The sequence below is a fragment of the Saccopteryx leptura genome, chromosome 3 (assembly GCF_036850995.1).
Source record: "Saccopteryx leptura isolate mSacLep1 chromosome 3, mSacLep1_pri_phased_curated, whole genome shotgun sequence".
Classification (NCBI taxonomy): Eukaryota; Metazoa; Chordata; class Mammalia; order Chiroptera; family Emballonuridae; genus Saccopteryx; species Saccopteryx leptura.
Window position 1 is genome coordinate 127,836,873 of NC_089505.1, and position 19,947 is coordinate 127,856,819.

The 19,947-nt window shown below is 44.8% G+C and overlaps 2 protein-coding genes across 10 annotated transcripts in view; both read right to left on the reverse strand.

Moving 5' to 3' along the window:
• The window catches only part of IFT25 (intraflagellar transport 25), a 144,912-nt gene that overhangs the window by 22,781 nt on the left and 102,184 nt on the right, over positions 1-19,947 (reverse strand). The gene's annotated exons all lie outside the window — the stretch shown is intronic.
• YIPF1 (Yip1 domain family member 1) overlaps positions 5,032-19,947 on the reverse strand; it is a 39,713-nt gene continuing 24,797 nt past the window's right edge. For 4 of the 6 annotated variants that reach the window (XM_066376320.1, XM_066376324.1, XM_066376323.1 and 1 more), the window contains 4 exons: positions 19,251-19,417; positions 18,536-18,718; positions 9,744-9,841; positions 5,032-5,514 (listed from right to left, as the gene is read on the reverse strand). In XM_066376320.1, coding sequence (XP_066232417.1) covers positions 9,752-9,841; positions 18,536-18,718; positions 19,251-19,417 — 440 coding nt within the window. In that variant the 3' untranslated portion in view covers positions 5,032-5,514; positions 9,744-9,751. Of the gene's footprint in view, positions 5,533-9,743; positions 9,842-18,535; positions 18,719-19,250; positions 19,418-19,947 lie in introns of all 6 variants that reach the window. The other 2 variants (XM_066376321.1, XM_066376325.1) reach the window with 2 other exon arrangements.

Below are 19,947 nucleotides of genomic sequence, written 5' to 3' on the forward strand. Positions count from 1 at the left end.
CTGTGTGCCCTGACAGAGGGTCAAACCCTTAACCGTGGTGTACAGGACACTCAGTCCACTGAGCAACCCAGCCAGGGCCAATTGTTTCTTTCTTATGAACAACTCTGACCTTACCAAATAAATTCTTCCTTCTTCTCTAACATCTGATCTGAAGCAATATTTTTTTTAACAGAGACACAGAGAGAGGGACAGACAGGGACAGACAGACAGAAACAGAGAGATGAGAAGCATCAATCATTAGTTTTTCGTTGCACATTGCGACCCCTTAGTTGTTCATTGATTGCTTTCTCATATGTGCCTTGACTGCGGGCCTTCAGCAGACCGAGTAACCCCCAGCTCGGGCCCCAAGCTGGTGAGCTTTTGCTCAAACCAAATGAGCCCACGCTTAAGCTGACGAACTCAGAGTCTCGAACCTGGGTCCTCGGCATTCCAGTCCGATGCTCTATCCACTGCGCCACAGCCTGGTCAGGCTGAAGCAATATTCTTTTAATTATTAACTATGTCAATCAGCAAGCTTATTCTGCCTTATAAACGTTCCCCCCTTCTTCCATTTTTTTTTAAATTTTAATTTATTTTATTTTTGTGGCAGAGACAGAGAGAGAGAGAGTTAGAGTGAGGGACAGACAGATAGGAAGGGAGAGAGATGAGAAACATACATCCTTCATTGCTGCTCCTTAGTTGTTAATTGATTTCTCATATGTGCCTTGACCGTGGGGCTACAGCAGACTGAGTGACCCCTTGCTCCAGCCAGTGGCCTTGGGCTCAAGCTGGTGAGCCTTGCTCAAACCAGATGAGCCTGCACTCAAGCTGGCGACCTCGGGGTCTCGAACCGGGATCCTCCACATCCCAGTCCGACGCTCTATCCACTGCGCCACCGCCTGGTCAGGCTTCCATTTTTGTTATACTTTTTTTAATTTTTTTTTTATTTTTATTTTTTTTACAGAGACAGAGAGAGAGAGTCAGAGAGAGGGATAGACAGGGACAGACAGACAGAAATGGAGAGATGAGAAGCATCAATCATTAGTTTTTCGTTTTTGACACCTTAGTTGTTTATTGATTGCTTTCTCATATGTGCCTTGACCACGGGCCTTCAGCAGATCGAGTAACCCCTTGCTCGAGCTGGTGAGCTTTTGTTCAAACCAGATGAGCCCACGCTCAAGCTGGCGACCTCAGGGTCTTGAACCTGGATCCTCAGCATCCCAGTCTGACGCTCTATCCACTGTGCCACCGCCTGGTCAGGCTATACTGAATCTTATGTTAAGCATACAAAACCATTATAAATTATGTTCTCCCCTTAAAATCATCATTTATTTTTAGTTCTGAAAGTAAATATATACTTACTGCTCACCACCAGTTATGTCAATGTCTCACCTTCCATGTTGGGTTGTCTGAAGTGTGTTCCCTGGCAGATGTCTCAGAAAGGTCTCATGAGAATATTCCTGGGGTTCTTCCATGTTGACAAGATTTTTTTTTTTTTTTGAATTTTTCTGAAGCTGGAAACGGGGAGAGACAGTCAGACAGACTCCCGCATGCACCCGACCGGGATCCACCCGGCACGCCCACCAGGGGCAACACTCTGCCCACCAGGGGGCGATGCTCTGCCCCTCCGGGGCGTCGCTCTGCCGCGACCAGAGCCACTCTAGCGCCTGGGGCAGAGGCTAAGGAGCCATCCCCAGCACCCGGGCCATCTTTGCTCCAATGGAGCCTTGGCTGCGGGAGGGGAAGAGAGAGACAGAGAGGAAGGAGGGGGTGGGGGTGGAGAAGCAAATGGGCGCTTCTCCTATGTGCCCTGGCCGGGAATCGAACCCGGGTCCCCCGCACACCATGCCGACGCTCTACCGCTGAGCCAACCGGCCAGGGCCATGTTGACAAGATTTTTGTCTGTGCCCTTTACACCTGGAAGTCAGTTTGGCTAATGTAAAATCCTTAGCTCACATTTCCTTTCCTTGGGCATCTTAGATGTGTTGTTACTCTACGTTCTTCTGAAATAAAGTGCTGTTGTCCAAAGTCCGCCAATCTGACTTTCTTTCCCTTGTAAGTGAATTTGTCTTTTAACCTGGATGCCCTCATATATGTTCTTTAAAAACCACTACTTTTACTAGAATACATCAGTGTTGATTTTCTGGGTTGAGTTCCCTAAGTATGATATATGCTCTTTCTACCTAAAGTCACAAATTTTTTAAAAAAATTTTTAGTAAAGTTCTTTTTAATTATTATTATAGGGGGGGTTTTTTTGGTATGTATTCTCATTTTTTTTTTTTCTTCAAGGACATGTATAATACACCTTTAGAACTTTTTGGCTTATCTCATACATTTGTCATTTTCTGATTGATTTCTTTTTATTCATTTGGGAATTAAAATTTTTTCCCATCTTTTCATTTTTTTAATTCCCTTAAGGCATTACCTATTGTGCAAAAATTATGTAATTCTGATATTCCTTCTACTTCAGTATTCATTTGTGAAACAAGTTTTCCCTTTTCTTTCCAATTATTAAGTTTTATTATCTAATTTCTGCTTTCTAATTCTGAGTTATGCTTTTCTTTCATGTACTATTTACTTTAGCTCATTTTGAAATATTGTTAACTAGTTGTGATTTGGTTTTATGGACATGTCTTTCTAGAATGCTTTCATTCATTAGTGATGTTATTCTGCTCCTTGTTCTTTATTTAAAATAACTTCATTATATTTGGTTGCAATCCTTAGTTGCTCATTTTTACATGAAATTAGTTTTCCTGCATTTAGGAGGTAGGGATGAGTCAGGGTAACTTTGCTAAATTCAAGGCTCTACAGCTTCCTTTTCTATGTTTTCATGAAGTGTTTGAAATACGGCTTCCAATGTTCTGAGATCTCCTGGCTCTGCTCCCCATCCTCACTCTCATCTGAAATTCCCTGCCCTTTGCCCCAGATATCCCTAGCCTACCCCATTTGTATTCTATTCCCTGCATTTTTTACTCTGGTGTCCTAGAAAGACCTTTGTCTGGCTTTGAGAGGCACAGGACCTGCTCCACCTTCTTCAGACCTTACTTCAGACCCCTTGCACTCATCAGTTGCAAACTGGGTTGTACAAAACTCCCCCCCAACCCCAGCTTCTGTTCTCCTGTTGGTCCTTTGTACTTTCCAGGGAGTACCTGCCTTCTACTTTGAGGTTCTCTTATTTTTATTTTTTATTCATTTTTTTTACAGAGACAGAGAGAGTCAGAGAGGGACAGATAGCTACCGAAAGACAGGAACGGAGAGAGATGAGAAGCATCAATCATCAGTTTTTCGTTGCGACACCTTAGTTGTTCATTGACTGCTTTCTCATATGTGCCTTGACCGCGGGCCTTCAGCAGACCGAGTAACCCCTTGCTTGAGCCAGCGACCTTGGGTCCAAGCTGGTGAGCTTTGCTCAGACCAGATGAGCCCACACTCAAGCTGACGACCTCGGGGTCTCGAACCTGGGTCCTCTGCATCCCAGTCTGACGCTCTATCCACTGCGCCACCACCTGGTCAGGCGAGGTTCTCTTGTTTTTAGAATTCTTTTTTTTTATCTTTTTTATTTTTATTTTTTTGCATTTTTCTGAAGCTGGAAACAGGGAGAGACAGTCAGACAGACTCCCACATGCGCCCGACCGGGATCCACCTGGCACGCCCACCATGGGGCGACGCTCTGCCCACCAGGGGGCGATGCTCTGCCCATCCTGGGCGTTGCCATGTTGTGACCAGAGCCACTCTAGCACTTGGGGCAGAGGCCAAGGAGCCATCCCCAGCGCCCGGGCCATCTTTGCTCCAATGGAGCCTTGGCTGCGGGAGGGGAAGAGAGAGACAGAGAGGAGGGCGCGGCGGAGGGGTGGAGAAGCAAATGGGCGCTTCTCCTGTGTGCCCTGGCTGGGAATCGAACCGGGGTCGTCCGCACGCTAGGCCGACGCTCTACCGCTGAGCCAACCAGCCAGGGCCTGTTTTTAGATTTCTCAAACACCCTGTTGCTTTTCTCTGCCTCTTTCCACAAAAATGCTGGCACCATATTAAGTCTTCAAACTGACAATGGTTCCTACCTACTTGAATTCTGGTGTTTAGGGTGATATCTTGCCACCCAGTTCTGTTACAGATGTTGTCAATAGGTTTGCCAAGGTGATCTTAAGCTCACCGTTGCCTGAATTTGTGTGCATCTTCCTTTATCTGTCTGGTCAGTCTTTTAGTCCAAATATGTCTTTGTAGCCTACTCAGAAATACATAGGGAACTCCTATCCTGAGAGGACAATGAAAACAGTAGGGAATTGGCAATCCTGACCTGGCAGCTCAGCCTCCCGGATGGTGTACGTTTTGAATGTAAAGTATTAAAAATAACCCTGGCCGGTTGGCTCAGCGGTAGAGCATCGGCCTGGCGTGCGGGGGACCCGGGTTCGATTCCCGGCCAGGGCACATAGGAGAAGTGCCCATTTGCTTCTCCACACCCCCCCTTCCTCTCTGTCTCTCTCTTCCCCTCCCGCAGCCCAGGCTCCATTGGAGCAAAGATGGCCCGGGCGCTGGGGATGGCTCCTTGGCCTCTGCCCCAGGCGCTAGAGTGGCTCTGGTCGCGGCAGAGCGATGCCCCGGAGGGGCAGAGCATCGCCCCCTGGTGGGCAGAGTGTTGCCCCTGGTGGGCGTGCCGGGTGGATCCCGGTCGGGCGCATGCGGGAGTCTGTCTGACTGTCTCTCCCCGTTTCCAGCTTCAGAAAAATACAAAAAATATATATATATATATTTTTTCGAATTGTCGTTCCCCCTTGAACGCACTCTAGCCAGGAAGTTATGTGACCTTCAAGAAGGACTCAAAGTGAAATAAATTTCTAAAATCATTTGTCAAAATAGGTTTAAGTAAGCATGTTCTTTAAACCCACTGTTCCATACTTCCAGAAGTTATGTTCCATAGGAGGAAAAATCAGACATTCAATTTGACCCCCATACTACAGCAGCTAGCACATTAAATCAAATTCTCAGCAGCCTCCAGCATGCTAAAGACAAAACATCAAAGAAGAACTTGAGGTCAAAGTCATGAAATGTAGACACAGATATTATGTGAGGTATTTATTTTGCAACAATTAGGTTTAGTTCTCCAGTATCAGGTCACCAAAGACAAATTTTCAGGTATCCAAAGAATCCCAACCAAAGGTCACACTGTTTGGCAACTTTAGGATGGCAAGCATTTGGAGAGGAGAGACTCACCCAGGAAATCTGTACACAATTCAGAGAAAAGACATCAGAAGTTAGGGTGGATCCATTTCAGGAATTAAGGGCGTACCTAACGTGAAACGTAAATGGGAGGGCACTTGAGCACGCCTAATGCATTCCCTTGTATTTCATTCCAAACCAGTGCATAGTCACAATGATCATGGGCAGGTGAGGAAGAGGAGCTGAAAGACACATGTTCTGAACAACATTAATTTTTATTTGTTGAATAGGTAATTAGGCTTCAGTATGGCACCATCCAGATGTCAGGGTTGGTGACTTTTCATCAGTTTTCTTGTTGGCTTTGGTGTCCAAAAGAACCACACTCTATAAAACAAAAGAGGTCTGAAAAACAAGAGTAACTTTCAAGATAAAGACTCCTTCATACAGAAAGGAGCTAAGCTGTAGAAAAGCACATTATTTATGTTTAAAGATATAACTTCAATACCAAAGCAGTCTGCCACCACAGGCAGCTTTTCTTATAGAACTATATCACTGGATAACCAAATGATAGATGAAGAAAGTTTTATAAATGAAGTATTCCAGTTAATAAACAAGGAAGGAAATACAGAATTGAAATATCACCATTTTGAAGTCCCTAATGAACTAATAAACTAATGGATGTAGGCATTACTTATTAATGGCCACTAATATCAAAAAAGCAAAAGAGAGCCTGTCCTGTGGTGGCGCAGGGACAGAGCAACAACTTGGAGCGCTCAGGGTGCCAGTTTGAAATGCTGGGCTTGCCAGTCAAGGCACATATGACAAGCAGTCAAGGAACAACAACAGTGAAGTGACTATGAGTTGAAACTTCTCGTACCTGCCCCCACTCTTTAAAATCAATAAATAAAATCTTTAAAAAAGAGAGCGAGGCCCTGGCCGGTTGGCTCAGCGGTAGAGTGTCGGCCCGGCGTGTGGAAGTCCCAGATTCGATTCCCAGCCAGGGCACACAGGAGAGGCACCCATCTGCTTCTCCACCCTTCCCCTTCTCTATCTCTCTCTTCCCCTCCCACATCCAAGGCTCCATTGGAACAAAGTTGGCCCAAGTACTGAGGCCAGCTCCATGGCCTCCGCCTCAGGCACTAGAATGGCTCCTGCGGAAACAGAGCATCGTCCCCTGGTGGGCATGCCGGGTGGATCCCTGTCGGGTGCATGTGGGAGTCTGTCTGACTGCCTCCCCACTTCTAACTTTGGAAAAATACAAAAAAGGGGGGGGGGGAGAGCTAATTAAGCATTATGAATTTATGGATGGAAGAATTTAACAGCACTTATCCAGTAGTCCTATCTACCCCATGCCACCCAAAAAAAACCCTGAATCTGATAAAATCTTTAGATACAACCACCAATTTACAAATAAAGACAATAGAGCAACATGTTAAATCAGTGGTCCCCAACCCCCGGGCTGCGGACCAGTACTGGTCCGTGGGCCATTTGGTACCGGTCCACAGAGAAAGAATAAATAACTTACATTATTTCCATTTTATTTATATTTAAGTCTGAACGATGTTTTATTTTTTAAAAATGACCAGATTCCCTCTGTTACATCCGTCTGAGACTCACTCTTGACGCTTGTCTCGATCATGTGATACATTTATTTGTCCCACCCTAAAGGCTGGTCCGTGAAAATATCTTCTGACATTAAACTGGTCTGTGGCTCAAAAAAGGTTGGGGACCACTGTGTTAGATGATACCATGGAGATGTAATCAGTAGAGTCCAGACAGTGAGAAACAATTCTTCAACAAACAAATGGCAAAGGGAGAGAGGGAGATGGAGTAGGATTCTATAATTTAAAAGATATTTAAGAGGAACATCAACCAACTACATGAAATTGGGTTTGAATTGATATGAAATTCAAATACAATATATTTGATATTAAGGAGTTATAATTTTTTTTTAGATGTGACTATAGTATCATGGTAATGTTTTAAAGAGTGTCTTTTATGGATACAAAATTTCAATATTATGGATTAAATAACCCGATGTCTTACATTTGCTTTAAAATAGTATGGGGAAGAGGTGGGTGAACGGATGAAATGAGACTGGCCATTGAAAGTGGGTGATGAGTACCTGGGGATTCACATACTATTCCCTCTGCTTCTGTCTATGTTTAAAATTTTCCACTAAATAAGTTTTCAAAAATGAAAAAAAAGTTATGTCAACCTACCTGCCGCCCCAGGTTCTCTCAATTTACCTCAAAGAAAGGAAACAAACAAGAACAACTGACAAAGAAAGAGCCCAGGAGCTGAAGACGGATCTCCCGGCAGGGACATTTCAGAGCCGGTGTGGAAAAGAGGGGCTGTGAAGCCACGCAGTCTGGAGGCTGTGTTAAAGGGGATTATAGCACTGAGTTAAAACTGATTTCAGAATAAAAGAATTGATATGTATAAGCCTAGTAAAAAGGCTTATAAAATGAACACTCTTGACATGAGTGAGTGAAAGGATAATTGCATATAAACCCTGCGTAGAAATCAGGAGGGTTTTAATTATAAAGGAGTCTCCTGAAGCCCTTTGCTCATCTCTTATTAAAGCCCTCCTCACACTGCAGTGTAATTATCTGCTGGCTGCAGCCCTCTGGACAGACACACTTGTCCCCGCCCCTGGGAAGGCAGCCCCATCCCTCGAGACAAAGTAAGACTTCCTACTACAGTTCCCAGGATTTACAAGGGTTTTGGCTCAAAGAAGAAATGGCACTGGTCCTCAGGTGATAAATTAATTTTTTAAAAGGAAGAAGGAAGTCCGATATTCTTAATAACATCAATGATTTATGCTTCTCTAATTACAAGTAATTGGAGGCTCCCCTATAAACCTGAGTTTCAGAGAGAAAAGGGCTTAATGCTTTCCCAGTCATCCATTCCAGGCTAAGCCCTCCAATGCACAGATTTACATGAGGAAGGTTATCTGTGAGATTGGAAGCCATACTTTTTCAATGAAAGCTGGGAGTCCAGAGATTACAGCAAAAGGCACAGCCAGCTCACAAATCCGTAGTGCCTGGAGCTTAGACAGCCCCTCTCATTGGCAAAGCGATTGATGCTTCTGCCAGGAGGGCTCCAGAGAAACTGTTCATCACTACCTTATTTGGAGACTTGACACCCAAATGGAGGCATTGACACCCAAGTTTATAGGTGTGAGCAAAGCCCAGAAGTTTCAAATCTGTGTAAATCAGGATGAGAGCCCTACAAGGGCCTGAGGGCTAGTCTCTTCTCAGATGCCAGCTTCTGACTCTTAAAGTTTACAGCACCTGGGACACCTGGTCTAAATACTAAGAAGGAACTGACGTCTCATTCAGGAGCAGGCTGAGAAAGCCCCCCACCAGGGCCTCACCAGGATGACGTGAGGTATTCTGGGCCAAGGCAGAGACCCAGCACCTATCACCATTGGGTTCTCTACCTCTGTTCCTCTCCAGCTGGGCTCACATTTTCTTTTTTTTCTTGCTTTTCTTTTTTTTAAAATTTTTCCATTGATATGAGAGAGAGAAAGAGAGAAAGGGGGAGATAGGGAGAGAAAGAAAGAAAAGGAAAGGGAGAGAGAAGAATCAACTTGTTTCACTTAGTTGTTCCATTTACTAGTGCACTCATTGGTTGCTTCTCATATGTGCCCTGATCAGGGATCGAATATGTGACCTCCACATGCCAGAACAACGCTCTGCCCACTAAGCAACCCAGCCAGGGCCTGAGCTAACATTTTCTGATTCTCAGTGATATGGCATCATTGTGCCCCAATGAACAGCCTATGTCTTCACCTTCCCACAAGCCGCAGGAAGCTGACTATTCTTTTCAGAACAATGAGTAACTGATTGCTTCTTCTCAATCTTCAGGACCCAGTCCAAACAAGTCCCCCTCTGTGATGTACAACACAAGGTATAATGAGATAACAAGGTAAATAGTGACCACTGAAAATGAAGGAACATTTCAGACATCTAGAACAGCAAGTGCAAAGGCATGCTGTGTCTGGCAATGGCAAGAAGTTCAGCATGGCTGCAGCCTTGGAATACTGAGGAGGCAGAACAGGAAGGCAAGGAACAGGCCATGGGGAAATTGATATTTTTCCCTCTACTCTGAACCACTAAGCTAACCACTGACAATGGAATCATCAGAGGTCCAAAGAACATACCAGGCATAAGAATCTGAAGGCTTTGGTGAACCCATGATTTAATTTAAGAGAGGACACACTTCGAGTCTGAGGCCAGGTTGAGAAGTCACAGGGAAACTAGAAAGAAACCACCAGGACTGTAACCAAACAGAACAAACCTATTTTGTGCTGCTGGAAAGGGGATAGGGAATAGAGGAGAAAGGATACAGGGACCAAAAGACAGGAGCTCCTCTTCTAGAAGAATCTAAGAACTTGTGTTTCCCAAATTTATAAAGCCAAGTCGTATAGATTTCACAACTGAAGACTTCAGCAGGAGGGACATTCATGTATACACACAAAACACTACATTGTGCAGAAATATTAAAGGGTCCGGCCCTCTCTGTTCTTATGCGGACTGTAACAGAACTGATGCACCTGCCCATTTTCTACTGTACCACAGCAAGAAGATAAACATATAACCTCTTACTTTCCGCTTTAGCTGGAATGAGCTGCTACAACTGTTTGGTTTGGAACAACTGTAGTTGTTGGGAGATGGTCCATCTCTGGTGCATCAAAAAAGTATGCCTGCAGAAAAAGAAGACCCATTAGGGGAGTTACAAACCAGAGTGCTCTCGACTTCCTGCTAATAGTATTGGGTTCTCAAGGTCCCTATGTTTCCCTGTAACACATCGGTCATCACACTGAACTACAACCATCTCTGCTTGTCTCACTAATTCGGCTGTGAGTGCCTTTTAGAATATCACTACCATTTATTGAGCATTTACTACATATAACTTAATTTTCACAACAACCCCATGAGACGGTTATTATCCTCATTTGACATACGTATAAAGAAACTGAGGTTCTGTCATTCAGTCAGGTACATGTGGCTAAAGTTGTGAAGCCAGGTCTCAAGCTGGGCCTTTCTAACTCCAAAGCGCAAGGCTTTCCTCCAGAGACTGTATCGTTCTTGTCTCTGTCACCAGGCCCTCACATAAGGCCAGGCACACCATGTAAACAATCAATACTTAATGAACTGAATTAGGATAAATTGCTGCTAAACCAGGTGGCTCGCTGTCAAGACCTTTAAAAGAAAAGTGGTAGGCAGACTGAACCTCATAATTCTTCAGCTTGGAAATGAAAGGTTTGGTAAGTGCTTCAACTCAGCATCTACAATTTAACTGTCAAAAGTCGTAAGGAGGTGGAAGAGAGAAAATATTAAGGAGGATCTTCCTACCTGTGTCAAGGTCTAAGAATCCTAACTTAGCCCAGGAAAATACCAATCTCACTAGCCTTGAACATTGGAAAGGTGAATCGCTAAATCAGGGACCACAGCATGCTCATGATACCCCCTTGGAGTCAGAGTGTTAGGAAGGTAAGATAAAAAGCCACCAAGTCAAGAACCATTTCACCTGTTCTGCTTTCTATTGGCCAGAAGAGGGCACCAACACAACACACTGAAGGCTTTCCCAAACATCCACAATTAATTCTACAATAGTCTATTTCAAAAAGTTTCTAGCTGCAGACTGACTCCCTCTAGTTTATTACATTCCCAGAATAATTCTATTAGTTTTAAAAGTCTCCCTCCTCAGGACCCCTTCCAGCAACTGTCTTCTGAGGCAGGGAAAGAACAGTCCCTAACTTAATGAGGAGGTAGGGGCCATGCTGCTACTGTTGGGCCCCTTCAGTTAACTGGCAGGAGCACTGAGCCATGAAGCCCCCATAATGCAGGAACAGCGCTTTTATTCCAGACTACTGGAGGAAACCCTCTTTAGAGGGAATGAGACAAGAGGCCCAGGTTCTCAACCAGGCTCCGCTAGTAACTTGCACTGTGACTTGGACAAGTCACTCCACCCCTGTGGGCCTCAGTTTCATTTTAAGAGATGGAGATACTTATTTTGGGAAGTTTGATTTAATCATTAACCTTTGCAGATTAAGCTGTGACATTTTCTTTTATTTTTTTAATTGATTTTTAGAGAAACAGAAAGAGGAAGAGAGAAAGGAGAAGCATTAATTTGTTTTTCTACTTAGTTTTGCTGTCACTGGTTGCTTCCTGTACATGTTCTAACATGGGATCAAACCTGTGACCCTGGTGTCCCTGGGGGCGGGATGACACTCCAGCTGAGCTAACCAGCCAGGGCCAGGAATTCTCTCTTAAAAGAAAAAAGGAGGGGACTAAACTAAGAGGACTCTTTTTTTTTTTTTTTTTTTTTTTTTTGTATTTTTCTGAAGCTAGAAACAGGGAGAGACAGTCAGACAGACTCCCGCATGCGCCCGACCGGGATCCACCCGGCACGCCCACCAGGGGCGATGCTCTGCCCACCAGGGGGCGAAGCTCTGCCCCTCAGGGACATAGCTCTGCCGCGACCAGAGCCACTCTAGCGCCTGGGGCAGAGGCCAAGGAGCCATCCCCAGCGCCCGGGCCATCTTTGCTTCAATGGAGCCTTGGCTGCGGGAGGGGAAGAGAGAGAGAGGAAGGAGAGGGGGAGGGGTGGAGAAGCAGATGGGCGCTTCTCCTGTGTGCCCTGGCCGGGAATCGAACCCGGGACTTCTGCACGCCAGGTCGATGCTCTACCACTGAGCCAACCGGCCAGGGCCACTAAGAGGACTCCTCAACCAAGGAACACTGAAGAAGCCACACCGAGACTGGACATACTCAAGCTCACTTCATGCTCCCTGGAGCTTTAGCACAAGGGAATACCCTTTTTTTTTTCTTTTCTTTATTTTTTTTATTGTTGTATTTTTTCTTTTATTTATTTATTTTTTGTATTTTTCTGAAGATGGAAATGGGGAGGCAGTCAGACAGACTCCCGCATGTGCCTGACCGGGATCCACCTGGCATGCCTACCAGGGGGAAATGCTTGCCCATCTGGGGTGTTGCTCTGTTGCAACCAGAGCCATTCTAGTGACTGAGGCAGAGGCCGTGGGGCCATCCTTAGTGCCCAGGGTGGCTTTGCTCTGGTGGAGCCTTGGCTGCAGGAGGGGAAGAGAGAGACAGAGAGGAAGGAGAGGGGGAGGGGTGGAGAAATAGATGGGCGCTTCTTCTATGTGCTCGGACTGGGAATCGAACCCGGGAATCTGGCACACCAGGCCAAGGCTCTACCACTGAGCCAACCGGCCAGGGCCTAGGAATGCCCTGGTTGATCAAACTACCCAAAAGAAAATTATATAGAGCAACCATGACAGACCGAGCAAGTCAGTCTCATACTATTCATCACCAGAACGCTGCAGCCCGGTGTAAACAGTTTGAACTTTCGGGAAACAGCCCGGCAGATTGGGAAATCCTGTCCAAGGGGTCCTATACTGCCCCTTCATTTAGAGTTAACCCTCAAGGACCCTTACCAGGACAACTTTGGCAGATGGATGTTACTCATATACCTTCATTTGGCAAACAGTCGTATGTCCACATTACAGTGGATACATATTCCAGATCTATAGTAACCTCTGTCAGAACAGGAGAGGCTGCTAAGCATGTTATAGCTCATGGTCTGTATGCATTGTTCTATTATTGGATTTCCTAAACTGGCTAAACTAAAAATGCTCCTGCATATGGAGCAAAAGCATTCACTGTATTTTGTCATGCTTACAATCTTTAAAGTTAAGGTATTATTAAAGTGTACTCAGCAAACATTTTAAGGTCAATTAAAAAAATTTTTTTTTTAATTTTTTTTAATTTTTTAATTTATTTTATTTTTTATTTTATTTTATTTTTTTAGAGAGAGAGAGAGGAGAGAGAGACAGAGAGAGAAGGTGGGGAGGAGCTGGAAGCATCAACTCCCATATGTGCCTTGACCAGGCAAGCCCAGGGTTTCAAACCGGCGACCTCAGCATTTCCAGGTTGACGCTTTATCCACTGCGCCACCACAGGTCAGGCAAAAAAAAAAAAATTTTTTTTTAAAGGGGGTAGTCATATCCTGGAACTCCTACGGGTCTACCATATCATACTTTTTACTTAAAAAAAAAAATTTTACATCTCTTTTGAATGCTGATGAACAGGAGACACCAAATCTTTTTCGCCTGCAAACTACTACCTTCTTTATTAGAGCCAGCTAATAACACTGTTTTGTCTTTTTCCAAATAGCTCCAGATATATGGAAAAGATTTATATAGGCGGATGGGGATCCTCAAACCCCTCAGCGAGATCTTCTGAGCATGGCTTTTAAGATACCTAGAGGCAGAAAAAGCCCAATAGAGATCAGGGGAACTACCAGCTTTTAGGATACACCCTTAAAGGCTCCAACTCCCCAAAGGGGTCTCATAGGATGCCATCTGGGTCCTGCTTCAATAGTGGAAAGGAAGGTCATTGAGCTAAAGCCTGCCAGGCTTACATGCCTCTGCTGCGAGGAAACAGGGACACTGAAGGTAGGCTTCCCCCTCGCTCCTCTAAGGGAGGGTTCAGTCTCTTCCAGCCCTGCTCCAGCCACCTATGACCTAACCTTGCCCAGAAAGCTGAGGTTTGCCACTGAAGGCTGAAGGTGCCCAGGGCCGTCGGCCCCATCTACAACACTGTGGACGAGCCTAGGGTATTTCTTCCAAGAAGCAGGTAAACTGATCTCATTCGCACAAGGGTCACTTAACTATGTTTTGCCTGAATAGTCAGGTTTTTTATTCTTCCCTCAAAGATCTCTGTTGTGGGTGTTGATAGTTCTATTTTCTGCTGCTTTGCTTAATATAGTGTTTCCTTTATCCCTCCTACCTCAATGCCCCACTCATATTTCAGGCTGGGACCTACTCCTAATTTAGAGCTCTCTTTCCCCCTTTTGCCAACTTCTATTATGAATCTACCTTTGCCACCCAGCTTAGTGTATCCCAAGGTTCTCTTGACCATGCCACAGTCGCAGAGCTCCAGGGAAAAGCAACCTGGTCTCATCTCTCCAGGCAGAGGAGAACAGAAGCTCCATATCCACGCATGCTGCAAATGGCTTTTCCAGTCTACCTGAATCATTACCAGCGAGAAGCAGCGGTCATTGGGACTTGGACATGAGCTGCAAAGTATAGAATGGTGACAACTCCAGTGCCATGCGGACTTTTCCTGGATGTGGACTTTTCCTGGACTCCTGCTCCCTGTGACAGCTCCTAACAGACTGAACTGTGGTTGGGTTGCATTTTTCAGGGATTTGGCATGGTGATGGGGCCAACCTGGACTTGGTGAACATGATAAGGACACTACTCTTTTATGGATTCTTGCTGTATTGGCCAAGAGTTTGCTTAAAGGCTTTTAATCACTGTAAAAAAAAATAGAAGACTGGATAAAGAAGATGGGGCACATATACACCATGGTATACTATTCAACTAGAAGAAATAATGACATCAGATCACTTAAAGCAGAATGGTGGAATCTTGATAACATTATGCGGAGGGAAATAAGTGAATCAGAAAAAAACAAGAACTGCAGGATTCCATACATTGGTGAGACATAAAAACGAGACTAAGAGACATGGACAGGAGTGTGGTGGTTACGGGGGGTGGGGGGAGGAAATGAGGGAGAAGGGGAGGGGGAGGAGTACAAAGAAAACTGGATAGAGGGTGACAGAGGACGATCTCTCTTTGGGTGATGGGTATGCAACAGAACTAAATGACAAGATAACCTGGAAATGTTTTCTTTGAATATATGTACCCTGATTTATTGATGTCACTCCATTAAAATAACAATTTATTTATAATAAAAAAAAAAAAGAAAAAAAAAAGAAAAAAGGAGTATCTTAATTTTTTCCCCATGGATTTTAAAAGTAATATATATTTTAACAAAATCAAATAATACAAATATGTGAAAGTACCATTACAAAAACCCACCTTTTTAGCCCTTTTAGTCTTTTATTTCTAAAAATATATGTGGCATATAGGCCTCAGTTTTCTTATCTCTAAAACAAAGGGATTGAAAACAATCTCTAAGGCCAAGTTATAATTCTATTAGTTCCACAAATGCAAGGGCACAGGACCCCCTGCTATCAGCAGTAACCACCTGAAACACAGACCCGTCCATCTCCGATCACACCAGCCAAGGACTCGCCTCTGCTGCTTCCTCAGTCGTCCCGCCAGGCATGTGCTGGTACCAGCTTAGAGGTCATGCCCAGGTGCAGCACTGAGGAGACCTTGAAAGGTGCAGGGCTGTCGGATGCTTCACTGCACTAAGGCAAAAACACCAACCCGTGCTCCTCAGGGGAGAGTGAGAAGGCCAAGCTGTCTGGTTCAGACAGTACCCCTTGGCTCAACTAACTCCCCTGCCAATTCCTCTCCCGGCCTTTCCAATGTCTTTGTCTATACAGCTTGTCCAGTTTTACATGCTGCACATACCATTCAAGCCTTACACCAGTAAAGATATTACAGCTCCTTTTTCTAAGTGAGGAGGCAGGGGTCCAACAATGGGAGTGATGGAGCTGGGGCTAGAACCGTCTCCTAACTTCTGCTTCAGCCCTCCTGCCCTGCACATCTCCTCCAGAACAGAAAGAAGGAGGCAATCTCCAGTGTGGACAACAAAGCCCTAGACACTGTGGGGCCTGGCTACACACCTGATCACAAGATAGCTCCATCCCTGAGGAGAAGAAAACTGTGCCCCTCTCCAGGGAAAGATCCTACACACACTATTACTGCCCTGTTCCACCATTCAGCCTGCCCTGCTCTGCCAAGTCCCTTAGAACTCAACAGAGGAATGCCTGCCTCCTTCTTTCCTCCAACTTCTCAGCCAGGTATACAATGTCAGAAGTTCAGGAGAAAGATGGAAAGATGCCAGTGAGAGGCACTGATGAAAGAGGCACAGTCTTTAGACCGTGTGACCTTGAATGGCTCTCACTGGGGCACTCGGGAGGAATAGCAGAATGGCCCTGATGGGTTTTGATGGCACAGGACTCTTTTAATAACTTCTTTACTGCTGGGGAAACTGTCAGTATATAAAGACATTTCATTGAGTCTCACAAAAGCCCACAAAAATATGAATCTCCCTGACAGATAAGGAAACCAAGGTTCTAAGAGTTAAGTCACTTGCGGGGCTCACAGTGGTAACTAAGCAGCTCTTATCCAGTGCTCTAATTCATTATAGTGCTCTCTTTTACAAAGTTCCTGAGTAGCGAGGTGGGCAGGTAAATCTTAACTTCAGTGTCCTTTACTCCAAAAGGGAAATAACGGGCATAGGAGGTAAAAGATCCTGACCACAGGTACCAGATGAAATGGGTCAACAATAATAGTAATAACAACAGCCACACCACACGCCTGCTGCATTATCCAATCTGCCTTAATGCTCTCTGTTCTTTACAGACCCACACAAGGCAATGCTTTTTCTCCTCACAGACTTCTTAATCAGATATATAATGGGGAAAAGTTCAGAAGAGAAACGGGAAGTGAGAGAGCTAGTTCCAATGAAAAGGGCATTCTTCTTCAGCAAACAGAAGGGTCACAGCAGCATTCCAAGGAATCAGCCAGAGATTCCAAGTGCAAGAAATGAACAGTGTTGCTCTGCCATGAGTCAAACCCACAGTCTTCTGTCTCAAGGGTTTAAGGCTTAGGCACATCTCGAGTACATTTAAATCAGGTCTGTGTTTCAGAACTTAATGCTTTTTATGAGACTTATTCAATGATAAAGCATTGAGATCTTATTAATGCACTTAATGAGACCATGGCCATCCACACAAAAATATTAAAGATCAAATGGTGCCAAAGAAATTTTTTCTCCCACAACTGCAAAACCTGACCAAGGGTCTGGATGTATGTGACATGGATGCCTTCCTGCGGGCATGTCCTTCCCCTTCATCGGTGACCTTATTAACATTCTTGCACTCGAAGTTTTTTCAAAACCTGCGCCAGGCCTTGTTAAGGCCACACACAGCAATTTTTGTGTACCATGTGTACAAAAAGGTATACAATCATATCTCCTTAGGCTCAAAGAAAAGGGATCTAATTTATGGGCACTTACGGGATAAATTCTATAGTTCTGTGCTCAATATGTATTGTTTTATCCTCAGAACATCCCTGAAGCAGGATCTAGTATACCCATTTTACAGGCTCAGACAAGTTAACACAGCCAGTGAGTGACAGCTGGTCTTCAATCTGGGCCTGTCTTGTCTGACTCAAAAGCATATGTTTTCACTAAAAGATACCTACACACATAAACTCAAAAACTGTTTTAAATGTTGTTCATCTTAAAAATAACTCTCTCTTTTCCTGTATTTGACTTCATTCTCAAGCTTTCACTTCTGAAGCTTTAAATTTCAAAACTCTTTCTAGTTATGTGCAGAAAACTAGCAAAGGCATTCAAAAGCAGAACTCTCAATCCTATTTATAGACACTCATCCACACCTGTGTCCTCTGGCCAGACACTGAATCTTAATCAAATCTTAGAAAGCTGGTAAAGCTGGAAATCACAATGAAATCCTCATGACTTTACCACTTCTCATCCAGGAGAGTCTATCTAAAACAGTATTTATTTCATGGAGCCAGTTTTTTTTCTTCTTCTTTTCCAAGTGAGAGTAGGGGAGATAGAGAGACAGACTCCAGCATGCGCTCAAAACCGGAACCCACTCGGCAACCCCCATCTGGGACCGATGCTCTGCCCATCTGGGACCATGCTCACAACGAAGCTATTTTTAGGGCCTACGCAGAGGCTCTATGGAGACATCCTCAGCGCCAGAGGCCAATGTGCTCAAATCAATCAAGCCATGGCTATGAGGGGAAAAGAGAGAAAGAAAAGAGAGAGAGAGAGAGAGGAAGAGAAAGAAAGAGAAGAGGGAGAGGGGTGGAAAGCAGATGGTCACCTCTCCTGTGTGCCCTGACTGGGAATCAAACCTGGGGCATACACATGCTGGGCTGATGCTCTACCACTGAGCCAAACAGCCAGGGCCTCATGGAATCAGTTTTTCAAGAACCATCATATCTAACAGTTTGAGGCCTTTAAGTATTTGCATTTAAAGTGCACTATAAGAGCCTGACCAGGTGGTGGCACAGTGGATAGAGCGTTGAACTGGGACGTGGAGGACCCAAGTTCGAGACCCCGCAGTCGTCGGCTTGAACGCTGGCTCATCTGGTTTGAGCAAGGCTCACCAGCTTGAGCCCAAGGTTGCTGGCTCGAGCAAGGGGTCACTCAGTCTGCTGTAGCCCCCCGGTCAAGGCACATATGAGAAAGCAATCAATGAACTAAGGTGCCACAACAAAGAATTGATGTTTCTCATCTCTCTCCCTTCCTGTATGTCTGTCCCTCTCTCTGACTCTGTCTCTGTCATACACAAAAAAATAAAAAAAATAAATTTAAAAAATAAAATGCACTATAAGAACACAGGAATGAGACCATACCAAACATCCCACAGAAAGCAGCACATGAAGCAACACAATTGTCACAATTGTGGCCAAGGCAACACGCCGGTTATCCTCACGAACAGCTGGCCAAAATGTCATTGCCAAGACAGAGCCTGAGATGCCCAGGGCCACCATGACTAGAATCCAACGAACGGCTTTCTGGGGGATAATCCACAGTATCTGAAAGAAGAGAGGGAGGGGAGGGGTTTTTGGAGGCAGTTCAGAGAGACATTTGTTCATTCCAGGCACATATGTTTATAAAGGCCCATGAGCCAAGCAGCACTGGGCCCCCACTGACTCTGGTTTCTTAGCACAGCCTGAATAACCACCGCCGGCACTCAGACTGAGGGGAAAGCTTTCTTTCCTTCTTTTTGTTTATTTATATTTACTGATTTTAGAGAGCAAGGAACAGAGAGACAGACAGAAACATCAGTATGTTCCTGTATGTACCCTGACTGGGGTTGAATCTGCAAACTTTGCTTACCAGGACAATGCTCTAACCAGCCAAGCTATCTGGTCAGGGCTGGGAGAAAGCTTTCATAGCGAAGGACTTTAGTGAAGGCTCTTGGCTCTTCAGTCCCCATTCAAGTTGAACTTCTAAATTCACAGGGGTATTTTTTCAGGCGCACATTAATGTTAGGCTACAAATAATGATGCTGGTTGAATTTTCAACCAAGAACAGGACATCACTTGGAGTAACTGTGGTACTTACCGCTGTGGGGATATAAACGAAGAGTGAATATCCATAGACACACACAATCTCCAAAAATGAATAGGAAACGATGTTCATAACTTTGCTGTTTCTCCACAGGAGGAAACCCCAGAGTGCAAGAGGAACCAGCCACGCATAGGCATAGATGACTGTGGCTGCTATGGACACTGAGGATGACAGGACACAGTTTTAATCCCCATCATGCCTTCAGCACTATCAAAGCACTTCCAATACCTTACTATACCTGTTTCCTAACATGTCCATCCACTTCACTGGACCATGGGATCACATCTTAATGATTTTCACAGACCCTGAGCCTGAAACAGCTCCTGGCACATAGTAGATGCTCTATAAATGCAATGAACTGATGAATCTTTAGCATCTGTCTTCGTGCTGATGACCAGTAGTCTCTCATGTGGTTTTTAAAATTTGTTTAATAGCTAACACTAATATTTTTAGTTATTAAAAACTGAATTATACAATTAAATACTTCAGAAGGCCACGCACCAAGTGTTTAAATATACTGAGCATTTTGGCCCTGGCCGGTTGGCTCAGCAGTAGAACATCGGCCCAGCGCGTGGAAGTCCAGAATTCGATTCCCAGCCAGGGCACACAGGAGAAGCGCCCATCTGCTTCTCCACCTTTCCCCCTCACCTTTCTCTCTATCTCTCTCTTCCCCTCCCACAGCCAAGGCTCC